Genomic DNA, 19,203 nt, shown 5'->3' on the forward strand with positions numbered 1-19,203 from the left:
AGGATATTGAAATAAAAGGTTGAATTTTTAGTGAAGCATTTCCATGGTTCGTCGAATTTTGTTGAAAATTTTGCTAGATCGTATTAGATACGACAGTGGCATAATTCTTGCTCTGTCTTTATAGTATGAAAACACTTTTAAATTGTGTTTCTTGTGTGACTCTTTTCTTAAACGATGAATGTTTGAATAACATTACAAATGATTATTTCCCTGAAGAAGCGTCTTCTTCTAATAATTCTTCGAGATCCTGAAAAGAATTTTTAATAAAGTCTTGCCTACGTTCTACATACGAAATACACGTAAGGTGAATAATTCATAAATCATGCAAAGATATCTCGCTTCGTAGAAACTCTGTTGTTTTAATATTTCACTGACGCATGTAACGCACACGTGTTACAACGAACAAGATATTCGTTGCATCATAGTTTTAAAATTAATTTTAAAATGGCTGCGAGCAATTGAACTTCACACTCGACGATATCATTCGACACGTTCGTTTTCTCAGACGTGGAGCTTTGAACAAGTGAAGTGATCTTTTGCAAAATTCGACTCGGAATGAAGCGGTGAATTTTTATTTTAATACAACAATGACAATCGACGAAATAAATATTAATAATTCTTACATATACAAATACGTGAGGAAATATAAAACACGTATAGTAAGCAAGATATAAAACATATATTATATATATAATGTAGAGAGTGATATAAACTGAAAAATGAAAATGGAGGAAAATTAGTGAATCGGAGCGGTAAAATATCAAGCAATGATCCAACCTCCATTATTTTCATTCTTCAGTTAGTCATAATAGAGCAATCAATGAGTACACGAGTACATATGCTAAACATAGTTATAACGCAGTATTTAAGATTCAATATTGTAAATCATCCACTTCTTGCCAGTGTCACACGCGCGCGCACACACACACACACACACACACACACACATTTACAAAATGTCTGCAACACTCTTACACTTGCAATACACGAATAAACGAATAAATGACACAAACGATATCAAAGCACGTGTTTATCACGTTGTAATACGTGTTAATTTTCGAATTAGAATAGAAGACAACGAGACAATTCTTAATTCTGCGCGTTGTTACATCGTAACTAATTCAACCAACTAACTTTACAACCAATTTAATTTCACGTTATCAATTAATTTGGCAGAGTGAAAATTATAATGGTGTGAGTTAAGATTTCGAGAACTTTTATTCGTCTTGTATTTCAATTTTTAAGCGTATCTTCGGTTTCTTCTTTAACATTCTTAACCCGAGTTATTGTAAATTTTTGATTAATTAACTAGACCACGAATTTTTATGCAAATTTGTATTTTTTTTGAAAATAATGAAAAAAGTAAAATCCAGATAGAGATTTGTTGAGTATTTGCAAGAACTATTGTATTCGTACATTTTTGTGTACTATGTGCATTCTGTGTATTCTCTTACCCTCAATTTGTCGTAATAACACGATTCATTTTGCATCTTCGTTTAATAATATTTATGACAATAAATATAATTAAAATATAATTTAACGATAAAACAATTTAGTTAAGACTCTATTTTACAGTACAACACGTTGCCACGACTTGGAAAATATAATTACCTTCTAGTGAAATTAACACCAGACACTACCTTAGGAAAACTAAAAGTAGACTGCACCACTATGATTCTCAATAGCCTAATTTTATTTAATACCCTTCAGTTTTATGTAAGATTAATTTATAAAAATTAATTTTGGTTGCTCTTAAATCGAGAAATACTTCTTGAAAGAGATAAACGAGATGGAAATAATATTCTTGTTATTTAATCATTCGTCTTCCATGAACTTCTTATTTTTTCAGTCGACGGAAAATATTTGGTCATTCTTCTTTGCTAAATGGTTACCAGCGAATTAATGAGACGCCATTTCGGTCCGTTTAGTCGATGATCCATGCGTCGTATGGTACCTGAGCAAAAATCCTCTCGACGAAGCTGGTCATTACTTGAACTAACTTCCTCCTCAGATCAGGTTTCATCTCTTTTAACAATTCTTGGCTATTAGTATTAATGAAGAGATTCAATGCCGCCACTGAAATGAGTTCAAAACGGAAAAAAAATTCTCTTTAGACTTGATTGATCGGTAATTCAAGTATACAATCATCTGAGCAATACGGTTTTATATAACTTCCAATACGTAAGACTACGATTCTTTTATTATAGGAATTAATTGGTTATATTTTTACTAATAATTATATTTATTTTATTTATTTTAGTTATATTTATTTTATTTATTTTAATTATATTTATTTTATTTATTTTAATTATATTTATTTTATTTATTTTATACTGAGAAGATCTCTTTGATTTTAGGTAACTATTTTTCTTAGATTTAAAAGAAATAGATGAAACAGTTTTTAGCTTGTGATATTCATCTTACTGTCAAATAAGATGTCGTATAATTTTTCTTTTGAAGAAAGTATATTGACATTCATGTCTCGAAAAAATTATTCACTTCTAAGAATTGACTTCTGCAGACGTCTTAAAATTAATATTCTTCTAGGTATATTCGTATCACTGTTGTAACAAACTGACAATCTTCACTCACATATTTTTTACTCTCTTTTGCAAAATTGACAACGACATATAATTTAATTATTATATCAATATGTAATTTATTACACTGTGGATTACAGCAGTAAATCAATTAAATTCCAAACAGGAAGAATCAAAATCGTGCTACCTAGTGTAAATCTGTTTTCTAGTCTTTCGTTTTGAAACGCTTGAGGAATTTTGCGTAACTAATTCACGATTGATTTAACAATTTATTACAAAAAAAAAATAGATACTTACGAATTATGGCGTTGCTATCACGAACATTTTCGACGCCCATCTTAATATTCTGCACACTGAAGTCCATCTTCAGCTGCTGCAACCTCAAATAATTACGACCTTGAACTACGAATGGCTTTGCCCTGATAAACACTTTCGCCTTTACACCTTCTGCAATTGTAAAAATAATGTATACTTTTAGTAAAAGAAAATGTTTAATTAATAATTTACAATAAAATTTCTATTCAATAATTGACATAAATTTTCTCTTCGATGTTTCACAGTTTGTGAATTTTCTAAAAAAATTCCTTCAAGCTTTAACAAAAATCATACTTGCAGACACTTTGGTTACAAAGAGCAAGATGCATTTGCATCGAACTGGTTGCATTCTACAAGGCGAATACATTGAAAGGTCAATGGTACCATTCCCGTAAAGATAGGATCAGCGTTTCTCACGTGAGTATGCAAATATCATTCATATCGTATAATTTCGATGCAAAAAAAAATTTTGATTTTACATTTCTAACATTTTCTCAATAACTATACGTAATGTGAGAAATAATATAAAATTAAAAATTACAGGATTTATAAAGCAATTAGAACAAAATTATAATTTATTCGTCTTGTCGAATTTTTATACGAATATTTTAAAGTTCGTTCTTTTTTTTTTCTTTTAATAACACGTGCTATGCATCAACGAGATATTCTTGAAATTAATATTCACGTGTTTAAATTTTAAAGATATGTATTCTTCAATTCTAGAAGCCTCCAGAAAATCACCTTAATGCAGTGAAATATCATCGTTAAAATGATTTCTACGGTGTTGTATTCTCGATAAAGCGCGACACGCGAAACGAAACATAAAAGCCAACTGAAAACCAATTTGCATTGCGTCGGCGGTGAAAGTCGGCAACGCTCTTGACTTTTACCTTTTCACTCAGCCCGCAATGTTCGTCCACCTCTCAAATTATAGTCGCTCACCGTCACAGCCTATTACTAGCAGCAGCCTTCAAATCGATACTTTATCCGACCCACCTGAGCTCGAGTCACGTTTTCACCCATAAACGATTATTAGTATGTTCCACAAACAATGCCACTACAATTCTACAATGTTAAAATAACTCCATGACTAGGTCAATAATCTTCAATTGTAATCGAACAGAAAGGTAGTCACGAGACTATCGAGTACTAGTCTGAAATTATAATTAGAATGTCGAGTCACGATTACTAGCATATTCCACAAACAATGTCACTACAATTCTGCAATGTTAAAATAACTTTACGACTAGGTCAATAATCTTCAATAGTAATCGAACAGGGAGGTAGTCACGAGACTATCGAGTACTAGTCTGAAATTATAGTTGGTATGTCGAGTCACGATTACTAGCATATTCCACAAACAATGTCACTAGAATTCTGCAATGTTAAAATAACTTTACGACTAGGTCAATAATCTTCAATTGTAAACGAACACAGAAGTAGTCACGAGACTATCGAGTACTAGTCTGAAATTATAGTTGGTATGTCGAGTCACGTTTTCACCCATAAACGATTATTAGCATGTTCCACAGACAATGCCACTGCAATTCTAATTAAAATATTAAAATAACTCCACAACTAGGTCAATAATCTTCAATTGTAATCTAACAGAAAGGTAGTCACGAGACTATCGAGTACTAGTCTAAAATTATAGTTGGAATGTCAAGTCACGTTTTCACCAATAAACGATTATTAGCATGTTCCACAAACAATGCCACTACAATTCTACAATGTTAAAATAACTCCACGACTAGGTCAATAATCTTCAATTGTAATCTAACAGAGAGGTAGTCACAAGACTATCGAGTACTAGTCTGAAATTATAGTTGGAATGTCGAGTCACGTTTTCACCAATAAACGATTATTAGCATGTTCCACAGACAATGCCACTGCAATTCTAATTAAAATATTAAAATAACTCCACAACTAGGTCAATAATCTTCAATTGTAATCTAACAGAAAGGTAGTCACGAGACTATCGAGTACTAGTCTAAAATTATAGTTGGAATGTCGAGTCACGTTTTCACCAATAAATGATTATTAGCATGTTCCACAAATAATGCCACTACAATTCTACAATGTTAAAGTAACTCCACGACTAGGTCAATAATCTTCAATTGTAATCTAACAGAGAGGTAGTCACGGGACTATCGAGTACTAATCTGAAATTATAGTTGGAATGTCAAGTGACGTTTTCACCCATAAACGATTATTAGCATGTTCCACAAACAATGCCACTACAATTCTACAATGTTAAAATAACTCCACGACTAGGTCAATAATCTTCAATTGTAATCTAACAGAGAGGTAGTCACAAGACTATCGAGTACTAGTCTGAAATTATAGTTGGAATGTCGAGTCACGTTTTCACCAATAAACGATTATTAGCATGTTCCACAAACAATGCCACTGCAATTCTGCAATGTTAAAATAAATTTACGACTAGGTCAATAATCGTCAATTGTAATCTAACAGAGAGGTAGTCACAAGACTATCGAGTACTAGTCTGAAATTATAGTTGAAATGCCCAGTCACGTTTTCATCAATAAACGATTATTAGCATGTTCCACAAACAATTCTACAATGCTAAAGATCAATAATCTTCAATTGTAATCTAATAGAAAGATAGTCACGATATTATCGAGTACTAGTCTGAAATTATAGTTGGACGAATGTCGTGTCATCCCTCACCGTATTCGCCCCAATAGTCACCAGCGCCGCTGGCTTTCACCAGGAGCAAGGTACCGCTGGATCTGTACTTGGCGGCAGCTCTGATCTTCGGAATGCTGAGGGCTAATTGCAATTGAACCTCGTCCTCCGATATTCTAGCCCTCAAACCAGTCACCCGTAACGTGGAGACTCCCCTCGCCGTGATGTTCTTGAACTGCGCTCTGTATCCATCCGGACCACCGCCGAGCGCGATGTGAAGCTCGTCGAGGATGATCGGCTCTACCTCTGGGTAGCCTAATTGCGGTAAACCTGAAATTTCACAGTCAACGAACTGGTACATTTCTGTGTCGTTGTCGTGAAATTTGATATATCAATTCTGTTAGGTCGAAATTCTGGAATCGAAACGATAGATGATTAATTGATTATAGTAGTTTTCGAATGACGTTTTAACGAATGTTCTTAATTTCGAAATACAGATCAATAGATGTTAATTTCGGTTACCGTTAGAATTGTGATAAAAGAATTTGTAAATGGAAATTTTCAGATTATTGTTGCAAAGGGAAATATTGCGATTTACAGAGCGTTTGAAAATAATTGGCAAGAATGACACGCTCCGGTCTCATTCGAGACGATTTTTCTTCCATTTCGCGCTTTCGAAAGTGGAACGGCGACATTTGAATATTAAATCATGTAAAAGTACAACAGGAGAGCGAATTTTAAATGTTTCATTTCTACGTTTCCAACGTCGCACTATCTTTTGATTTGTAATTTAAAAAAGAAAAAAAAAAAAAGAAGAAAGAAAAAAGAAAAGAAAAAGAAAGAAGTGACAGTGAAAGGAAAATTAATCGGTCGATCGAAATTCATCGTACGTTTGCTCGTTCGTTGCTACACGATCCAACGAGAGGAAAAATCGAAAGTAATAGGCGAGAAAAGACATTTTTTATAGCCGAAGAGGAGGACGAACTCTGCGAGCGTGAAAAATTTCGATGCGTATGTTTTATTCAATGCGCGCGAGCGAACCGAACCTATTCCATCCGTGCTGGGAGTGGAATGTAGGACACTGGGTGACCATTCGAATACACCGTTATAACCTGCTTCTTTGCCGCTCGATGCCTTTTTTTCTCCTCTCCCCTCCGTTTTCAACCGATCAGCCACGTGCTCATCACGATCACGATCCGTAATTTCGACTTCCGTATTTTTTTCACCGCGGCGAATTCTACTTTTAGAAAATGGGTCCGTCCATTCCTATTGCAAGTGAACGTAATGAAACTTGGTCGCTTGGTCTTGCTTTGAAGAATAGTCACGGACTGCAGACTCAGACTAAAGTGGAGTAAAACGTAGACTGAAGACAGACTGTAGAATTTTACTTAAAAGTCTGTGTACGTTTGTTTCGTTCATTTCTCTAGAAACAATAATGTTCTTGAGAACAAACAGAAATAATCTTTATCGTGATGTCAATTGTTAATGTGAAAGGTTTGTTGCTATGTTTGACTTCAATTGTTATTGAAATAATTTTATTATTATTATAATATTGTACTGTATCATATTGCATTAGAAAACAGTGTAGCTTTCATTGCTTTTGTTGCTTACTTCAAAGTTCAAAACTGCGTAGAATGTAGGATAATACGAAGGAAACGTATAAAATATTCAAATTAATTTGCGTTTTATAGCGTTATTGCTATTAATTCATTCGTTTTTGCCCGTTGGAATCACGTGTAAAACAGAAGGTCAATGCATATTTGAATGATGAAGTCGCAGATGATTGATCGAGTAGAGATATAAAATATTTGAAGGAAAATGAAACATTTTATTAGCTTCTATCTTATAATACCTCCAGTTTTAAACATAAAGTTACATTGATGTGTTAAAATACTAGTATTTCTGTAAAAATTTCGAGTTTAAGAATAATTACAAGAAGATTCCGATCTTTCTGAAACACTCGCGCTAAAAAGCGTGAAGCACGAAGCGCAAGTGACTTTCGTTTCCATTGAAAAATTGCACGAATCAATTTTGAAAATATATAGTTGAATTACTAGCAACTACATAATCTTTATATCATCGTAAAGCCTCGAAAGTACCATTAACTTTCTCACACTGTGCAAAACGAATTTCTCCTAAATAACAGTAGCCAGCTTAAAAACGAGAGCATGTGTTATTCCGTTATTTGCCAAGCAAAGTTAGAATAATAATAAATAGTACAGAATAATAAATAAGCAGGTACGTTCAAAGTAGTAAAAAATAATATTTTCAGCAAGAGACATTCGACTAACGAGTAAAAAATATTTCGGTTAAATTATTTCACCAAGCCGTTTCACTGAGAAAAATTTCTTACCATGACGAAAGTGTTCGGTGAGTGCGTTGGCCGATCTAGCGAGACAATTCTCGACGTTGTAGTCCCTCCTGGAGCAAGGCTCTAAAAACTCTAGTCCTCTGTATCTACCAATGGCCTGTACGCCGATTAGCAACGAACACACGCACACCAACAGGATGCTCTTCATCTTCAACTTCTCTTCGACTTCAGATCGTTGACTCCTGTTCGTCGAACGTTCCCCGAGCCTGGCTCGCGTCGATCGAATTTCTCCGCGTGAAATGACCGGCCGTCGGGGATGCGCCAGGCCTTATAGCACCTTGACATTGCCCCCGCTATGTCTTCGAGGCCACCGCGCGAACAACAGAACGAAATCCAACTGGAGGGCTTTCTTCGACGTTGAAATTCAACTCCCGAGAGCATTGTCTCACATAATTACGGAGAACAGAAGACTTGTTTGTTTCTATTGGCACTTTGTCAAAAGATGAGAGATGTTTCTCTCGTTAATTTTTAATTGTGACTGTTGAATGATCAAATTGGGAAAGATGGGGGACACAGGCGAAAATTTTGTGAACAGTAGTGATTGAAAGTAGGGAGTTTCCTGACAACAGTGGCTGTTGAGGACAGAAAATTTCTCGACAGTGACTATTGAAAGTGAGGAAACTTCTTTCTCGTCGTTTTGAATATTCAACAATCATTGAAGGACATAGGAATTATCAAAAATGGGTTTTAAAAGAGTTTTTAGTAATAGCTATTAGGGGCAAAAATTTTATGAATGGTCATTATTGAAAGTTTCTTGATAGTAATTGTTAAAATTATTTTAATCACAATTATTCAGAATAGAAAATTTGTTCCCTTTCTTTCTTCTTTGGGAACGATCGATTATAACTATTAACAGTAATTTGAGAGAAAAGTAGAATCCTGAATCATTTTGATTATTATACATATTGTATGTGTGTGTTTGTATAAATGAAATAGTATATTTTTATATTTGAATAAAATAATGTACTCTCCAATCATTTATAATGTGTAACAATAACATTTACCTCAATAGGAAATTTTTTGAAAGGATTCGGAGATCTCGCTGAAAGATAACGTGTCGGTAAAACAGTGCCGGTAAATCCTACATTTGCCAGTGATTTCAATGCGTGTGTAGAAGATCAAGTACACACTTCAACGATTAGCGCACCAAAGTATCGTTTGTAAAACAAAATAATACACAATTATTTTTGTAAATTATTTATAATTACTTACGAATTACATATTCATAATATTAACAAATTATATTATATATAATAAAAATTAAAGTCAATGCATTCATGTTGGTACATTGAATATCACTGTAGTCTTTTGGCAAAATTAATTATTAAAATGCAATACGACATTTATACAATTTATTTTGTAAATTTTATAACATAACGAATATGTTTATATAATAAATCAATTAATATATTGCAAAATTAGTCAATTAATAAATAATGTTAAATTAATGCCATGTTAAAGAGAATTGATTTTGCATTAATAAAATTATTTAAATTAATTTCAATGTCGTTCTTTAAGAAGTCAGATTTATAGTAAAAGAAAATTCATACTAAAACAACATAGATACAAATTATCCAATACCACGATATTATCGTGTGAAATCACTTTTTCAGCTGTCAAATCAACTTTCTATTCGTTTCGTTTAAATGATTAAATTAAATTAAATTAAATTGAATTAAATTAAATTAAATTAAATTAAATTAAATTAAATTAAATTAAATTAAATTAAATTGAATTGAATTAAATTAAATTAAATTAAATCGAATTAAATTAAATTGAATTAAATTAAATTAAATTAAATTGAATTAAATTAAGTTAAATTAAATTAAATTAAATTAAATTAAATTAAATTGAATTAAGTTAAATTAAATTAAATTAAATTGAATTGAATTGAATTGAATTGAATTGAATTGAATTAAATTAAATTAAATTAAATTAAATTAAATTAAATTAAATTAAGTTAAATTGAATTGAATTGAATTGAATTGAATTGAATTGAATTGAATTGAATTGAATTGAATTGAATTGAATTGAATTGAATTGAATCGAATTAAATTAAATTAAATTAAATTGAATTAAATTAAATTTAATTGAATTAAGTTAAATTAAATTAAATTAAATTAAATTGAATTAGATTAAATTGAATTAAATTGAATTAAATTAAATTAAATTAATATAATTTCGTTCAGGATCAGGTCAGTATTCACAATGTTTCTCGTGGTTTCGTTAGAAAGCGCAAACTGATCTCGAGTCCGTAACGAAACGATTCTCATAAATTCGTCTGCTCTTTCTTCTTTTTCCCCTCTAAAGGTATTACATCAAGGCGACTGATACAAAACACGATACATGTTAATTATTTTTAACGGCGAACTTTCTCACAGTCCCTGTAGTCGCGACTTTCTTCTACAGATGGAGAACGATAGAGACAAAACTGGTTCGCGAAAAATGGCTCTATTGGTCATCATTGTCGAGATTCTTGCGGATTTCTCGTTATAACGAGGAAAAAATTTAGACAACGCTACAAGCGAATTGATCTACTCTTGTGAAAGTTGCTTAATAAATCCAAGTAAATTGTAATTCGGTGTGGGGAGGCAAACAAAAATTTCTGGATTTCAACTTGAAGTTAATTTCCTGAAAGTTCATCATTTCTAGATACAATACATTGGTAAAGTTTATTTTTCGGCAAAATTACCTTATTTCCTGTGTAAATGGTGATTTATTGTAAGGAGTTATTTTGCGATTAGAATTAGTAGAAAGTGATCTTTTGAAATTTCAATGAATTTTTCAAAGCTTACTTTATAATTGGAAGAGTGTACACGATATGAATATACATTTTCTGAGAAAATTTTTATTGAGAAATTGAGGTTCATTGATACAGATTATTTCATATTCTTTACAAAGATTTAAATTTCTAACGAAAAATACTAAATATTCCTCCTCTTGCAACATCGATGATCTAAAATTATTACAATACTTTTATTCTTAGATTCTTCAAGAATTTCTTAACGTACCAATCCTAATTTCCAAAAAGCAGAAGATGTTACAAGATACGATTTATTAGAAAATTACTTGAACGTTGAAAATATGAAGTAACTTTATTAAAAATATGGATATATACAAATGATTGAGAAATTATTTGAAAATTGCAGGATACTTGGATTTTATTGAAACATGCGATGCGATTGACATTGATGAAACACAAAACGTGTGTTATAATGAACAATAAAAATTTGGACAAGTTACGACGAAAATAAGCGGATGTGAACGCTGGACGTCAGAGAAGTTCGTACGTTTAGCAATGAATGTTAAGCACCGTTAATAAGCACCGTAACTCGTGCTCACGATAAGAATCGATCATCGATCGAGTATTGCTGTGAACCGTAATGCGTTTTGTTCGATGTCATGTCAGACGTAGAATGAACGCGTTCAGAATATTTGACATTCCTAAGGCTATTAACGGCTATTAACATCGATACGTTTTTTGTATTTCAAGCGTCAATTTTTTAGACGAATAACTCATGTTTCTATGTACAATCGCTCACGAAAATATTCGAACGCTTACAACAATTTTCTGTGTGTTATACAAAATATGTTTTAACGTACGTGTATAAATGAAATATAGAAGTATAAAAATTATTTATAAATTATTTATATTAAATAATTTGTAATGTAAAATTATTTAATATAAAATAAAACAATAAAACAGACATTCATAGGAAATTTTAAAGCGCAGAATTGCAGGTGACGAAAGGAAATATATACAAAATATACAGAGTATAGTATATATACTCTATATAATATTTGACTGACAAAATAATTTTTTATAAATGTCTGCAGTAGGTATCTTATAACTTCTGTATACACATGTTCAAATTGTACCAATATAGATACATTTAGTCGTTTCTCATCACAATGATAATAATTTTTTCGAATTTTTTTTTTATATAATATACGCGTAAAATTTTACCTGCTTTCGTGTATCCACTGTAGAAAAACGTGGCAATTTGAATTAATCTCTGATCCACCGAATGAAGAACATTGGACGATGATCTATTTGCTTATTCTTTGTCACAGAGAGAACGACGAGACGGCCATTTTCTCCGTTATCTATTTCCTTTCGACACAAATTATCGACGAATGTTCGATGAGGGCCGATGCACCACGAGAGAGAATGCGAGGTCAGAGACCGTCAGCCTCTCAAGGCGAACGGCTATCCCGACAGAAGAAGAAAGTCTCGTATTCGCTTCGTTACGTTCGTTAGCACGAACGGAAGAAGAGAAGATCACGATTGCTGAGAAGCCCTTGAATCGTAATTTGCCATCGTAAAAAGCCAATTGCGCAGTCCTATCGCACGAAGATGTTATCAAAGAACGAAGGATATGAACAGAATAGACATACTTCGCGAATCTTCGCATTGCACGTATACCGAGGTACTGTTCGGGCAGATCGAGGAAATTTGAGAACGTGTCTGAAAAGTTAGATTGTTCATTTCGTGAATTACTGAGAACCAAGAGATTATAAACACTTCGATTTCTTGAAATTTTACGAAATTATGAAATCTACGTCGAGGACGTCATGATGAGAAAATATCAACCAGTGTCGTTGAGCGTTGGGAAGCCTAAAAATCTTTTAGATAATTTTGGAATTTTTAATTCGATTGCATCTCCATCACAGCGAGTGTGAAATGAAGAATAAAATTGAATATCCAATGTAGCGTGACAAAACGAATTACTACAATCATTTACAATCGTGCAATACTATTTCAGGATTGATTCTTGGAAATTTCTTTCGCAGCTTCAGTATTAAATAATGGAATTTGACACTGTAAATTAATTGTAAATGAAAGTTGGTTATATTTAATAATATTGTAAATAAAATATAACCAAATGGCCTCAATAGATTAAATAAGATCATCAATTTGAATATCTTGCAGAAATGCTTCTTATTTTGCAAGAGTTTCAAGTGATCGACGATTCCTGTTTTTAAAAGTGAAATTTATCACAATGTTTGGCAAATATACGACAAGTCTATAAGAAGTGTATAATTATCTCCACCGAATATAAAAATAAGATATCAATTCAAATGATGAATCTAATTAATTGCATTGTAGAGAAAAGGAATGAAATTGCTAAAATTCTGTCGTTGAATTTTTTGACGAAAGATTGAAAGAATGTTCCTAAAGTGACCGAGAATAAGCAAGAGACTTCGTTGCAAAGAAATCATTATAAATCCATCTTCGTTTCTTCGTTTGCGAGAATTATTTCTACTTTTTGTATATTGCAAAAACCATGCAATATCCCATTGCCTATCAAAGTATATCGTTCGCCATTTATTCTGTATCAAAAGAAATTTCAAAAAAATCAGGGAAATGTTTGCAAAATAAATAATCTTAATTCTTTGCAAGATTAATTCTACGAAGATCGCAGCGTCTTTTTACGTAATGAATACATCGTCTTTTCATCATCTATTTCAATATTCATTATCGTTGCATAATAAGTCATATCGTTTAGTTTCGTCATCACTTGTCAGAGATGTCTTCTTCTTTTTTTCAACAAATAGTTATTTCGAAATTCCTCTAAATTAAAATAAATATCTAGTTGATTTTCATGTATCATTCTGACATTTCAAGGATGAAATTTACATCCTCTCCTTCTCTATATTATATACGTAAGTTCTACCATTTTTGTATTATTATTTAAATATTATTTGAAATAATCGGTATAAAAGTTACATCTATAAATAATAAATGAGTATTTCTGAGAACAGTCTTCCTCGCGTTTCCTTTTAAATTCGAGGTAAATTGATTGACATGTCAACAATGAGTAATGCAAGATTTCCTGTAAAACGTGCGTCAAACTTTTTCAAAAAATGCAAGTTCAAATATATGGTAATTAAATAAAAAATTTTAATTACCATAATAAAAAATTTTAATTACCATAATAACAATTACCATCATTAATAAAAAATTTTTCCACGATTCACCGAAATGAGTGCTTTTGTTCATTGTCGTGCCTTGTCGTTCGAATCAAAATTTTCATCAACCGGTAACAGGCTTCGGCTTGATAATTGTCTCGAAAGGAAAATTGGAAAAGGACTTCTGAAAGCCCTCTGTAAACGCGGCAGAGACAAGATCGTTGATTATGCGTCTGGTAAACACGAATCCTGGTTGCCACGTGCCATTTATTATTTTGTCAAGTATGTTTTCCAGCATTTTGTGACCGTACAGCAAATTTGAGATATGGAGCTTCAAATCTCTGATCTTTTGCACATCCACGCTGACTCGAATCTTTTCCCCTGGTCTTCTGGTGATGGTTGTCGTTTGAATGAGATCGTCTAAGAAGAAAGATGATAATATAATTATCCATAAGATAATGTTATTATTATAATAATATTATTATTATTATATTATTATTATAATAAGATAATATTATTATTATAAAGATGATAATATAATATAAATAAATTGTTTGAAGGTAAAGTAATAGTATGGAATGCTGTCTTACAAAGATCCAATGTGAATCTTCCTCTGTTGCTTATGCTGGAGCTCAGTGCTGTAGCTTTAAACTCATACCAACCTGACAAGTATTTGTCTGGGAAACTCTGAGTGTATACTATCTAAAAATTAATCGTAAATATTAATTATTTATTGTCAATTTATTGTCATTTACTATTAATTAATATTGAATATATCAAATACAATATTAAAGAAAATTTCTCTTTGGGTTTTCCTTTCGAACTCAATGTTAAATATCACGTTGTTACTAGTATATAATTTAATAATAATATCCTTATCTTTTCATGTCACGTTGCATATAAAAATGTATATATAAGATATATATAATATATATATATATTTATATATACATATATAAGATATATAAGATATAATATAACATATATATAATATTATATATATATTTAAATATATACACATAAGATATATAAGATATAAAATATATAAAAATAATATATAAAAAAATTTTTAGAATATTTACTGAAAACAATATCATTTTCTTCAATATTGATTTTTTAATATTGATTTGCAAACAAGTAAAAGATACAGAATTTATCATCATCTTTACCCAATTTCGATTCTCTGCTACCATTTACAAAAACATAAAGATACTTACAAATCGTTCGAACAAAAGTTTCTACCAAAACTCGGAATCTTTTTAATCCCCGCCATAAATACCATTAGGTTCGACAAATATCTGATATAATCTGATGATCAAGTATCTGTGCTTACTCTATAATTTGTGAAGTCGCTGACGAATTTCGTCACCTTGCTCCTAACCCATCCACTCTCGGTAACGTTCTTCAGCGTCAAGGTGAAACCTAAATTGGGCACTCCTCGCGATACTGACACTTCTTTCGCGAAAAATGGATCGATAGGGTCTACGTTGTACTGGGGGAGGCCAGTTTTGAAGTAAGGTCGAATTGCGTTTAACCCTTCTCGTATACATTCGTCGAATCCTGACACGTTTGGATGACAGTCCTTGAAATGGTCCTCTGAAAAAGGAGAATATCATTGGGATACGACAGTTGAAGAAGTCCATTTAAACTCGTACGGCTGAAATAAAAGTTGTATTAGAAGAGAGAAAAAAAAGATATGGAGCAAGATGTTGCATGACGGACTAAAAAGGGAAAAGTAGATTGGGGATAATCTCCAAGACTCTGGGAGAATAGAAAATTATGTTACCATATAAAATATGCAATAATCTCGATCGTAACAGCGAATAATGGTATAAATATATAATTATGAAAATTATATATTGTATGAATATATAATTATGAAAAATGGTGGTAATTATTCTGACAAGAAAAATGGGGACATGTCGAGGGAATATCTAATTACGAATTGAAAGCGTGGCAGATTTGAATTCTGCTAGGTGGAAGATTAGAATAATTTTTAATTAGAATAAGAATAGAATAAGCGTAAAAGTAGAACAATTTTTTAATTTAAAATCTATGAAGGATCAAGCTTTAATTTAATCAAAATTACATTTTTATAAACTCGAGGATATTAGACTGTGAAAGTTGGAGGAAATTTTTTTTTCTACTAGTTTTAGTTTAGCAAGTTTATCGATGCATTTGTTGTAAAAAAGATAATTGAGAAAATTTCCGGGATTACCTTTGTCGTCTAGTATTCCTTTCATCCTCTCTAAAGGAGAATGACTTGAAAAATGTACTCTCATACTACTTTATCTTCTGTGAGAACGTTTCCATTATTTTATCTCTAATACCGATGATAAATTAAAATTTTTTCAATTTGAATATTGTGTAATTTGTATTGTGTTGAAAATTTAATTTTAATTTGAATGTTACTTGGCAAAAACTATTAATAATTAAGAAGAGACTCCCACAATCTTTTTAATTGCACTCTCAGAAATCTAGATTTGAACAAAAATTCACAATCTGTTTATTATTGTCCCAGATACTGACAACAGGGTTACTCACAGTGAAAGTCAAGTTATCCAATATCACGGTAATATTTGAACGAAGCATCTGTCGAAACTTTCTTTCGCGTAACTAGCCGAGATGTTACGTGAAGAATCGTCGAAAGAAGGTAGCTTGAAGAGCAGATAACAAGTAAGAAATTGCGTAAATTGCGTCTACGACTCTCGCATTACTCGTATTACGTTTGCGACATGATATCTTGATCCTTAGTGAAAACTCGATTTTCCTTTTAACTTTTCACTTATACTCACATATACTATGAATCACAAACATACAACTTATTCTATTGTTATAGCTTCAATTTACATTTGAATTTTGTTTTAAAAATACCAATCTTTAAATTAAAAACCCAATTCTCCTAATTCTGATTCATAAATTGTTAACATTTTATTAAATTATCAATCTTGTACTGATTCACGTACACATATAAATATTCTATATTCTGTATTATTATAACAACAATGTCCAAATTTCTATCAATTCTGACAACTTATCGTACGATTGTAGCACCAGTTTCTAAATCTTCAAAATCTTCTCTTAACTTAAATTCGCAGATAACATTTTATCTTCAATTCAGACATATTCACATTGCATTCGCCCTGTTATTAGTACACCAATCTCTAAAACGAAAATCGTCTCTTAACTCTAACCTACCTAATTAGACGATTTCTCACAAATTAATACTTTATCCAATCTCTTTTACTCAGTCAGACGTAGTCACCCTGTCATCACAACACCAAATAAGCGTTTCCTTTTCTTCCACTTCTCGTTCACAAATTAAATGAAAAGAACATTCGAAACCTGCCAAACCTGCGTCTTAGATCTTCGTCCCAGACATTCTACTCATTCTGCTTTCGCAACGACAACTTCCTATCACAAATGAAGTGAGAAATCAACTCAAACATGCTTCGTTTCAAGTTGTCGTTTCAAGACGATCGGATGAACAAAATTTTGACAGAGTCATACGTTCCACTCCCTGGGAATCCTCAAACAGCACCAATAACCAAGCCAACACCTCAGTCAATAATGGTTCGTCAACGTTCAAGGTCTTTCGCTTACCAAAGTCCGCTTTTGTCGATGATGCACGTAAGATGAGGATCAATATCACAGAAACCTTGGTCGACAATGACATCTCGGCGATCGATAACGTGCCAGCCGCCACTGGCGTGGCTACACGTTCGCGATTAAACGCGCGAGAAGCGAAATTCCAAGCAGACGTGTAGACGAACGACGCTTACACTTTCACTCTCGGCCTGAGGTCTGAGAGGAAGGTTAACTCTGTTGGGTTTTGTGCACAGGATTTTCAGCGGATCTTATATAATCCAGCATCGAAATACCACCGGAGGGGACCAACATCCTGATTATTAAAAGTAGAGATTCATTCGAGTAGTAAAAAAAAAAAAAAGAAAACGACACGCGAGCATTGAATTCTAGATTCTTGCGAAAATTTATGTTTTGCCTAAACATTACACGATCCGAGAAGGGGAAGAAGTTTGTTTTGACAGTTTAAAAAAAAAAAATAAAACGAAAGTTTTTGTTTATTGACGTTTGTTCAAATTCAAACATGTCGTGAAGAGATTTTTAATCTCTGGGTCTGATGAATATTTCAAATTTCATTACAAAAACGCACGTAATGTGGAAGAATTGAGATATCTGAAGCAAAGTATTTATTATTCGACTGCAGATTATATCTGTGAAATCTAAGAATGCAAAAATTTATAAAACGAATACTATATATATTAATAGAGTATTTATGATAATGTAATATATTTCTTTAGTTGTATTTCTAAAAAAATATATATTATCATTCTCAAAGGTATATATAATCACGAGAATCTGCAGTTTATTTATATACCTGTATGTATTATGAAGCGAAATAATTTTTTCTTATTTTCCCGTCAATTTTGTAACTTAACATAGTTTTAAAATTCAGGTCATATGCAATTTTAATATTTTCAAATTTTCCATAAACGCATTCACATGAGCAGTTTAGTCATGCATCATATATCTTCATACATTTTATATATCTCTAGACAACACAACTGCAAAATCCGCATAAATGCATAAAAATCTACCACAATCTAATGATTACCAATAACGGAATATTGCTTTGTGTTCTCTGTCGTATTTTTTTTTTTTTTTTTTTTTTTTTTTCATTCTAGTGAACGTCTATGTCCTTGGTGTGTTGAAGTATGATCCTTAGGTTTACAGTCTTCAGATGGTCATGCGAGTCGAGTAACAAAAGGAATGGCTGATTTGTGATTACTAGTTGATTACGTAGGATTTCTTCCAAGAAATTTCGACATTTCGTAAAATAAAACAAATCTCCTATTAAATTTTGTAAACAACATTTAATTTTTAAGTTAATCGTAACACCTTTTGTATAATAGATGAGAAGACGCGTAACCTCTCTAGTAAGCGAAAGTTCCTTACGTAATATAAGGGTATTACAATACGAGCTACAGCAATAACATTTCAAGAATAACTTGTTTCAAATTTTTATTTACAAAACTAAACGGCGTCACTTTCAAAGTACCTACCTTTGCTTTCAAGATGCATCAGGTGCATTGTTTGTAACACTTTCTACAACTCGTTTTGTGTTTATGTTTACTTTTAATTCTAAAATTTACACTGACGTAAATTTCAAACGTTAAGTGGATTAAAAGTCTATAAAATTTCATTTTCTATTTTCTACTTGAGGTAACAAACATGTCGTAGTGAATATGAGTATAGCAATTTCTAACAAGGATAGTGACTTCGAAAAGTAATTTTTTATTTTATTTTTTATCTGGAGAAATTCTTTGTATAGAAGAAACATCTATCAGCGTCGAGCAATTCTGAATTTCTTTACGCCTTCTCAAAGACAACCAG

At 31.8% G+C, this 19,203-nt stretch overlaps 2 protein-coding genes across 2 annotated transcripts; both read right to left on the bottom strand.

Annotated features, from left to right (window-relative positions):
• Nucleotides 1-660: 660 nt before the first annotated feature.
• Nucleotides 661-8,130, bottom strand: LOC122536626 (protein takeout-like). Its single transcript, XM_043669117.1, has 4 exons — nucleotides 7,858-8,130; nucleotides 5,547-5,834; nucleotides 2,838-2,987; nucleotides 661-2,076 (listed from the first exon to the last, which is right to left on the bottom strand). The coding sequence occupies exons 1-4, from the start codon at nucleotides 8,021-8,023 to the stop codon at nucleotides 1,925-1,927; spliced, it is 756 nt and encodes a 251-aa protein (XP_043525052.1). The 5' UTR covers nucleotides 8,024-8,130; the 3' UTR covers nucleotides 661-1,924.
• Nucleotides 8,131-11,568: 3,438 nt separating this feature from the next.
• Nucleotides 11,569-17,601, bottom strand: LOC122536629. The gene is made up of 4 exons (XM_043669120.1): nucleotides 17,392-17,601; nucleotides 15,122-15,384; nucleotides 14,379-14,490; nucleotides 11,569-14,208 (listed from the first exon to the last, which is right to left on the bottom strand). Exons 1-4 carry the CDS (start codon nucleotides 17,462-17,464, stop codon nucleotides 13,913-13,915), a joined length of 744 nt encoding a protein of 247 aa, XP_043525055.1. The 5' UTR covers nucleotides 17,465-17,601; the 3' UTR covers nucleotides 11,569-13,912.
• Nucleotides 17,602-19,203: the final 1,602 nt, after the last annotated feature.

Source organism: Frieseomelitta varia, unplaced genomic scaffold (assembly GCF_011392965.1).
Source record: "Frieseomelitta varia isolate USP_RPSP 00005682 unplaced genomic scaffold, Fvar_1.2 scaffold_857, whole genome shotgun sequence".
Taxonomy (NCBI): Eukaryota; Metazoa; Arthropoda; class Insecta; order Hymenoptera; family Apidae; genus Frieseomelitta; species Frieseomelitta varia.

Coding starts and splice junctions, on each gene's coding strand:
- LOC122536626 (XM_043669117.1), bottom strand. CDS start 8,023: ATGAAGAGCATCCTGTTGGTGTGCGTGTGTTCGTTGCTAATCGGCGTA. Junction 5,835..7,857: donor CACCGAACACTTTCGTCATG/GTAAGAAATTTT, acceptor GTGAAATTTCAG/GTTTACCGCAATTAGGCTAC. Junction 2,077..2,837: donor TGATAGCAACGCCATAATTC/GTAAGTATCTAT, acceptor AACTCATTTCAG/TGGCGGCATTGAATCTCTTC.
- LOC122536629 (XM_043669120.1), bottom strand. CDS start 17,464: ATGTCATTGTCGACCAAGGTTTCTGTGATATTGATCCTCATCTTACGT. Junction 15,385..17,391: donor ATCGACAAAAGCGGACTTTG/GTAAGCGAAAGA, acceptor CTCCTTTTTCAG/AGGACCATTTCAAGGACTGT. Junction 14,491..15,121: donor GCGACTTCACAAATTATAGA/GTAAGCACAGAT, acceptor ATTAATTTTTAG/ATAGTATACACTCAGAGTTT.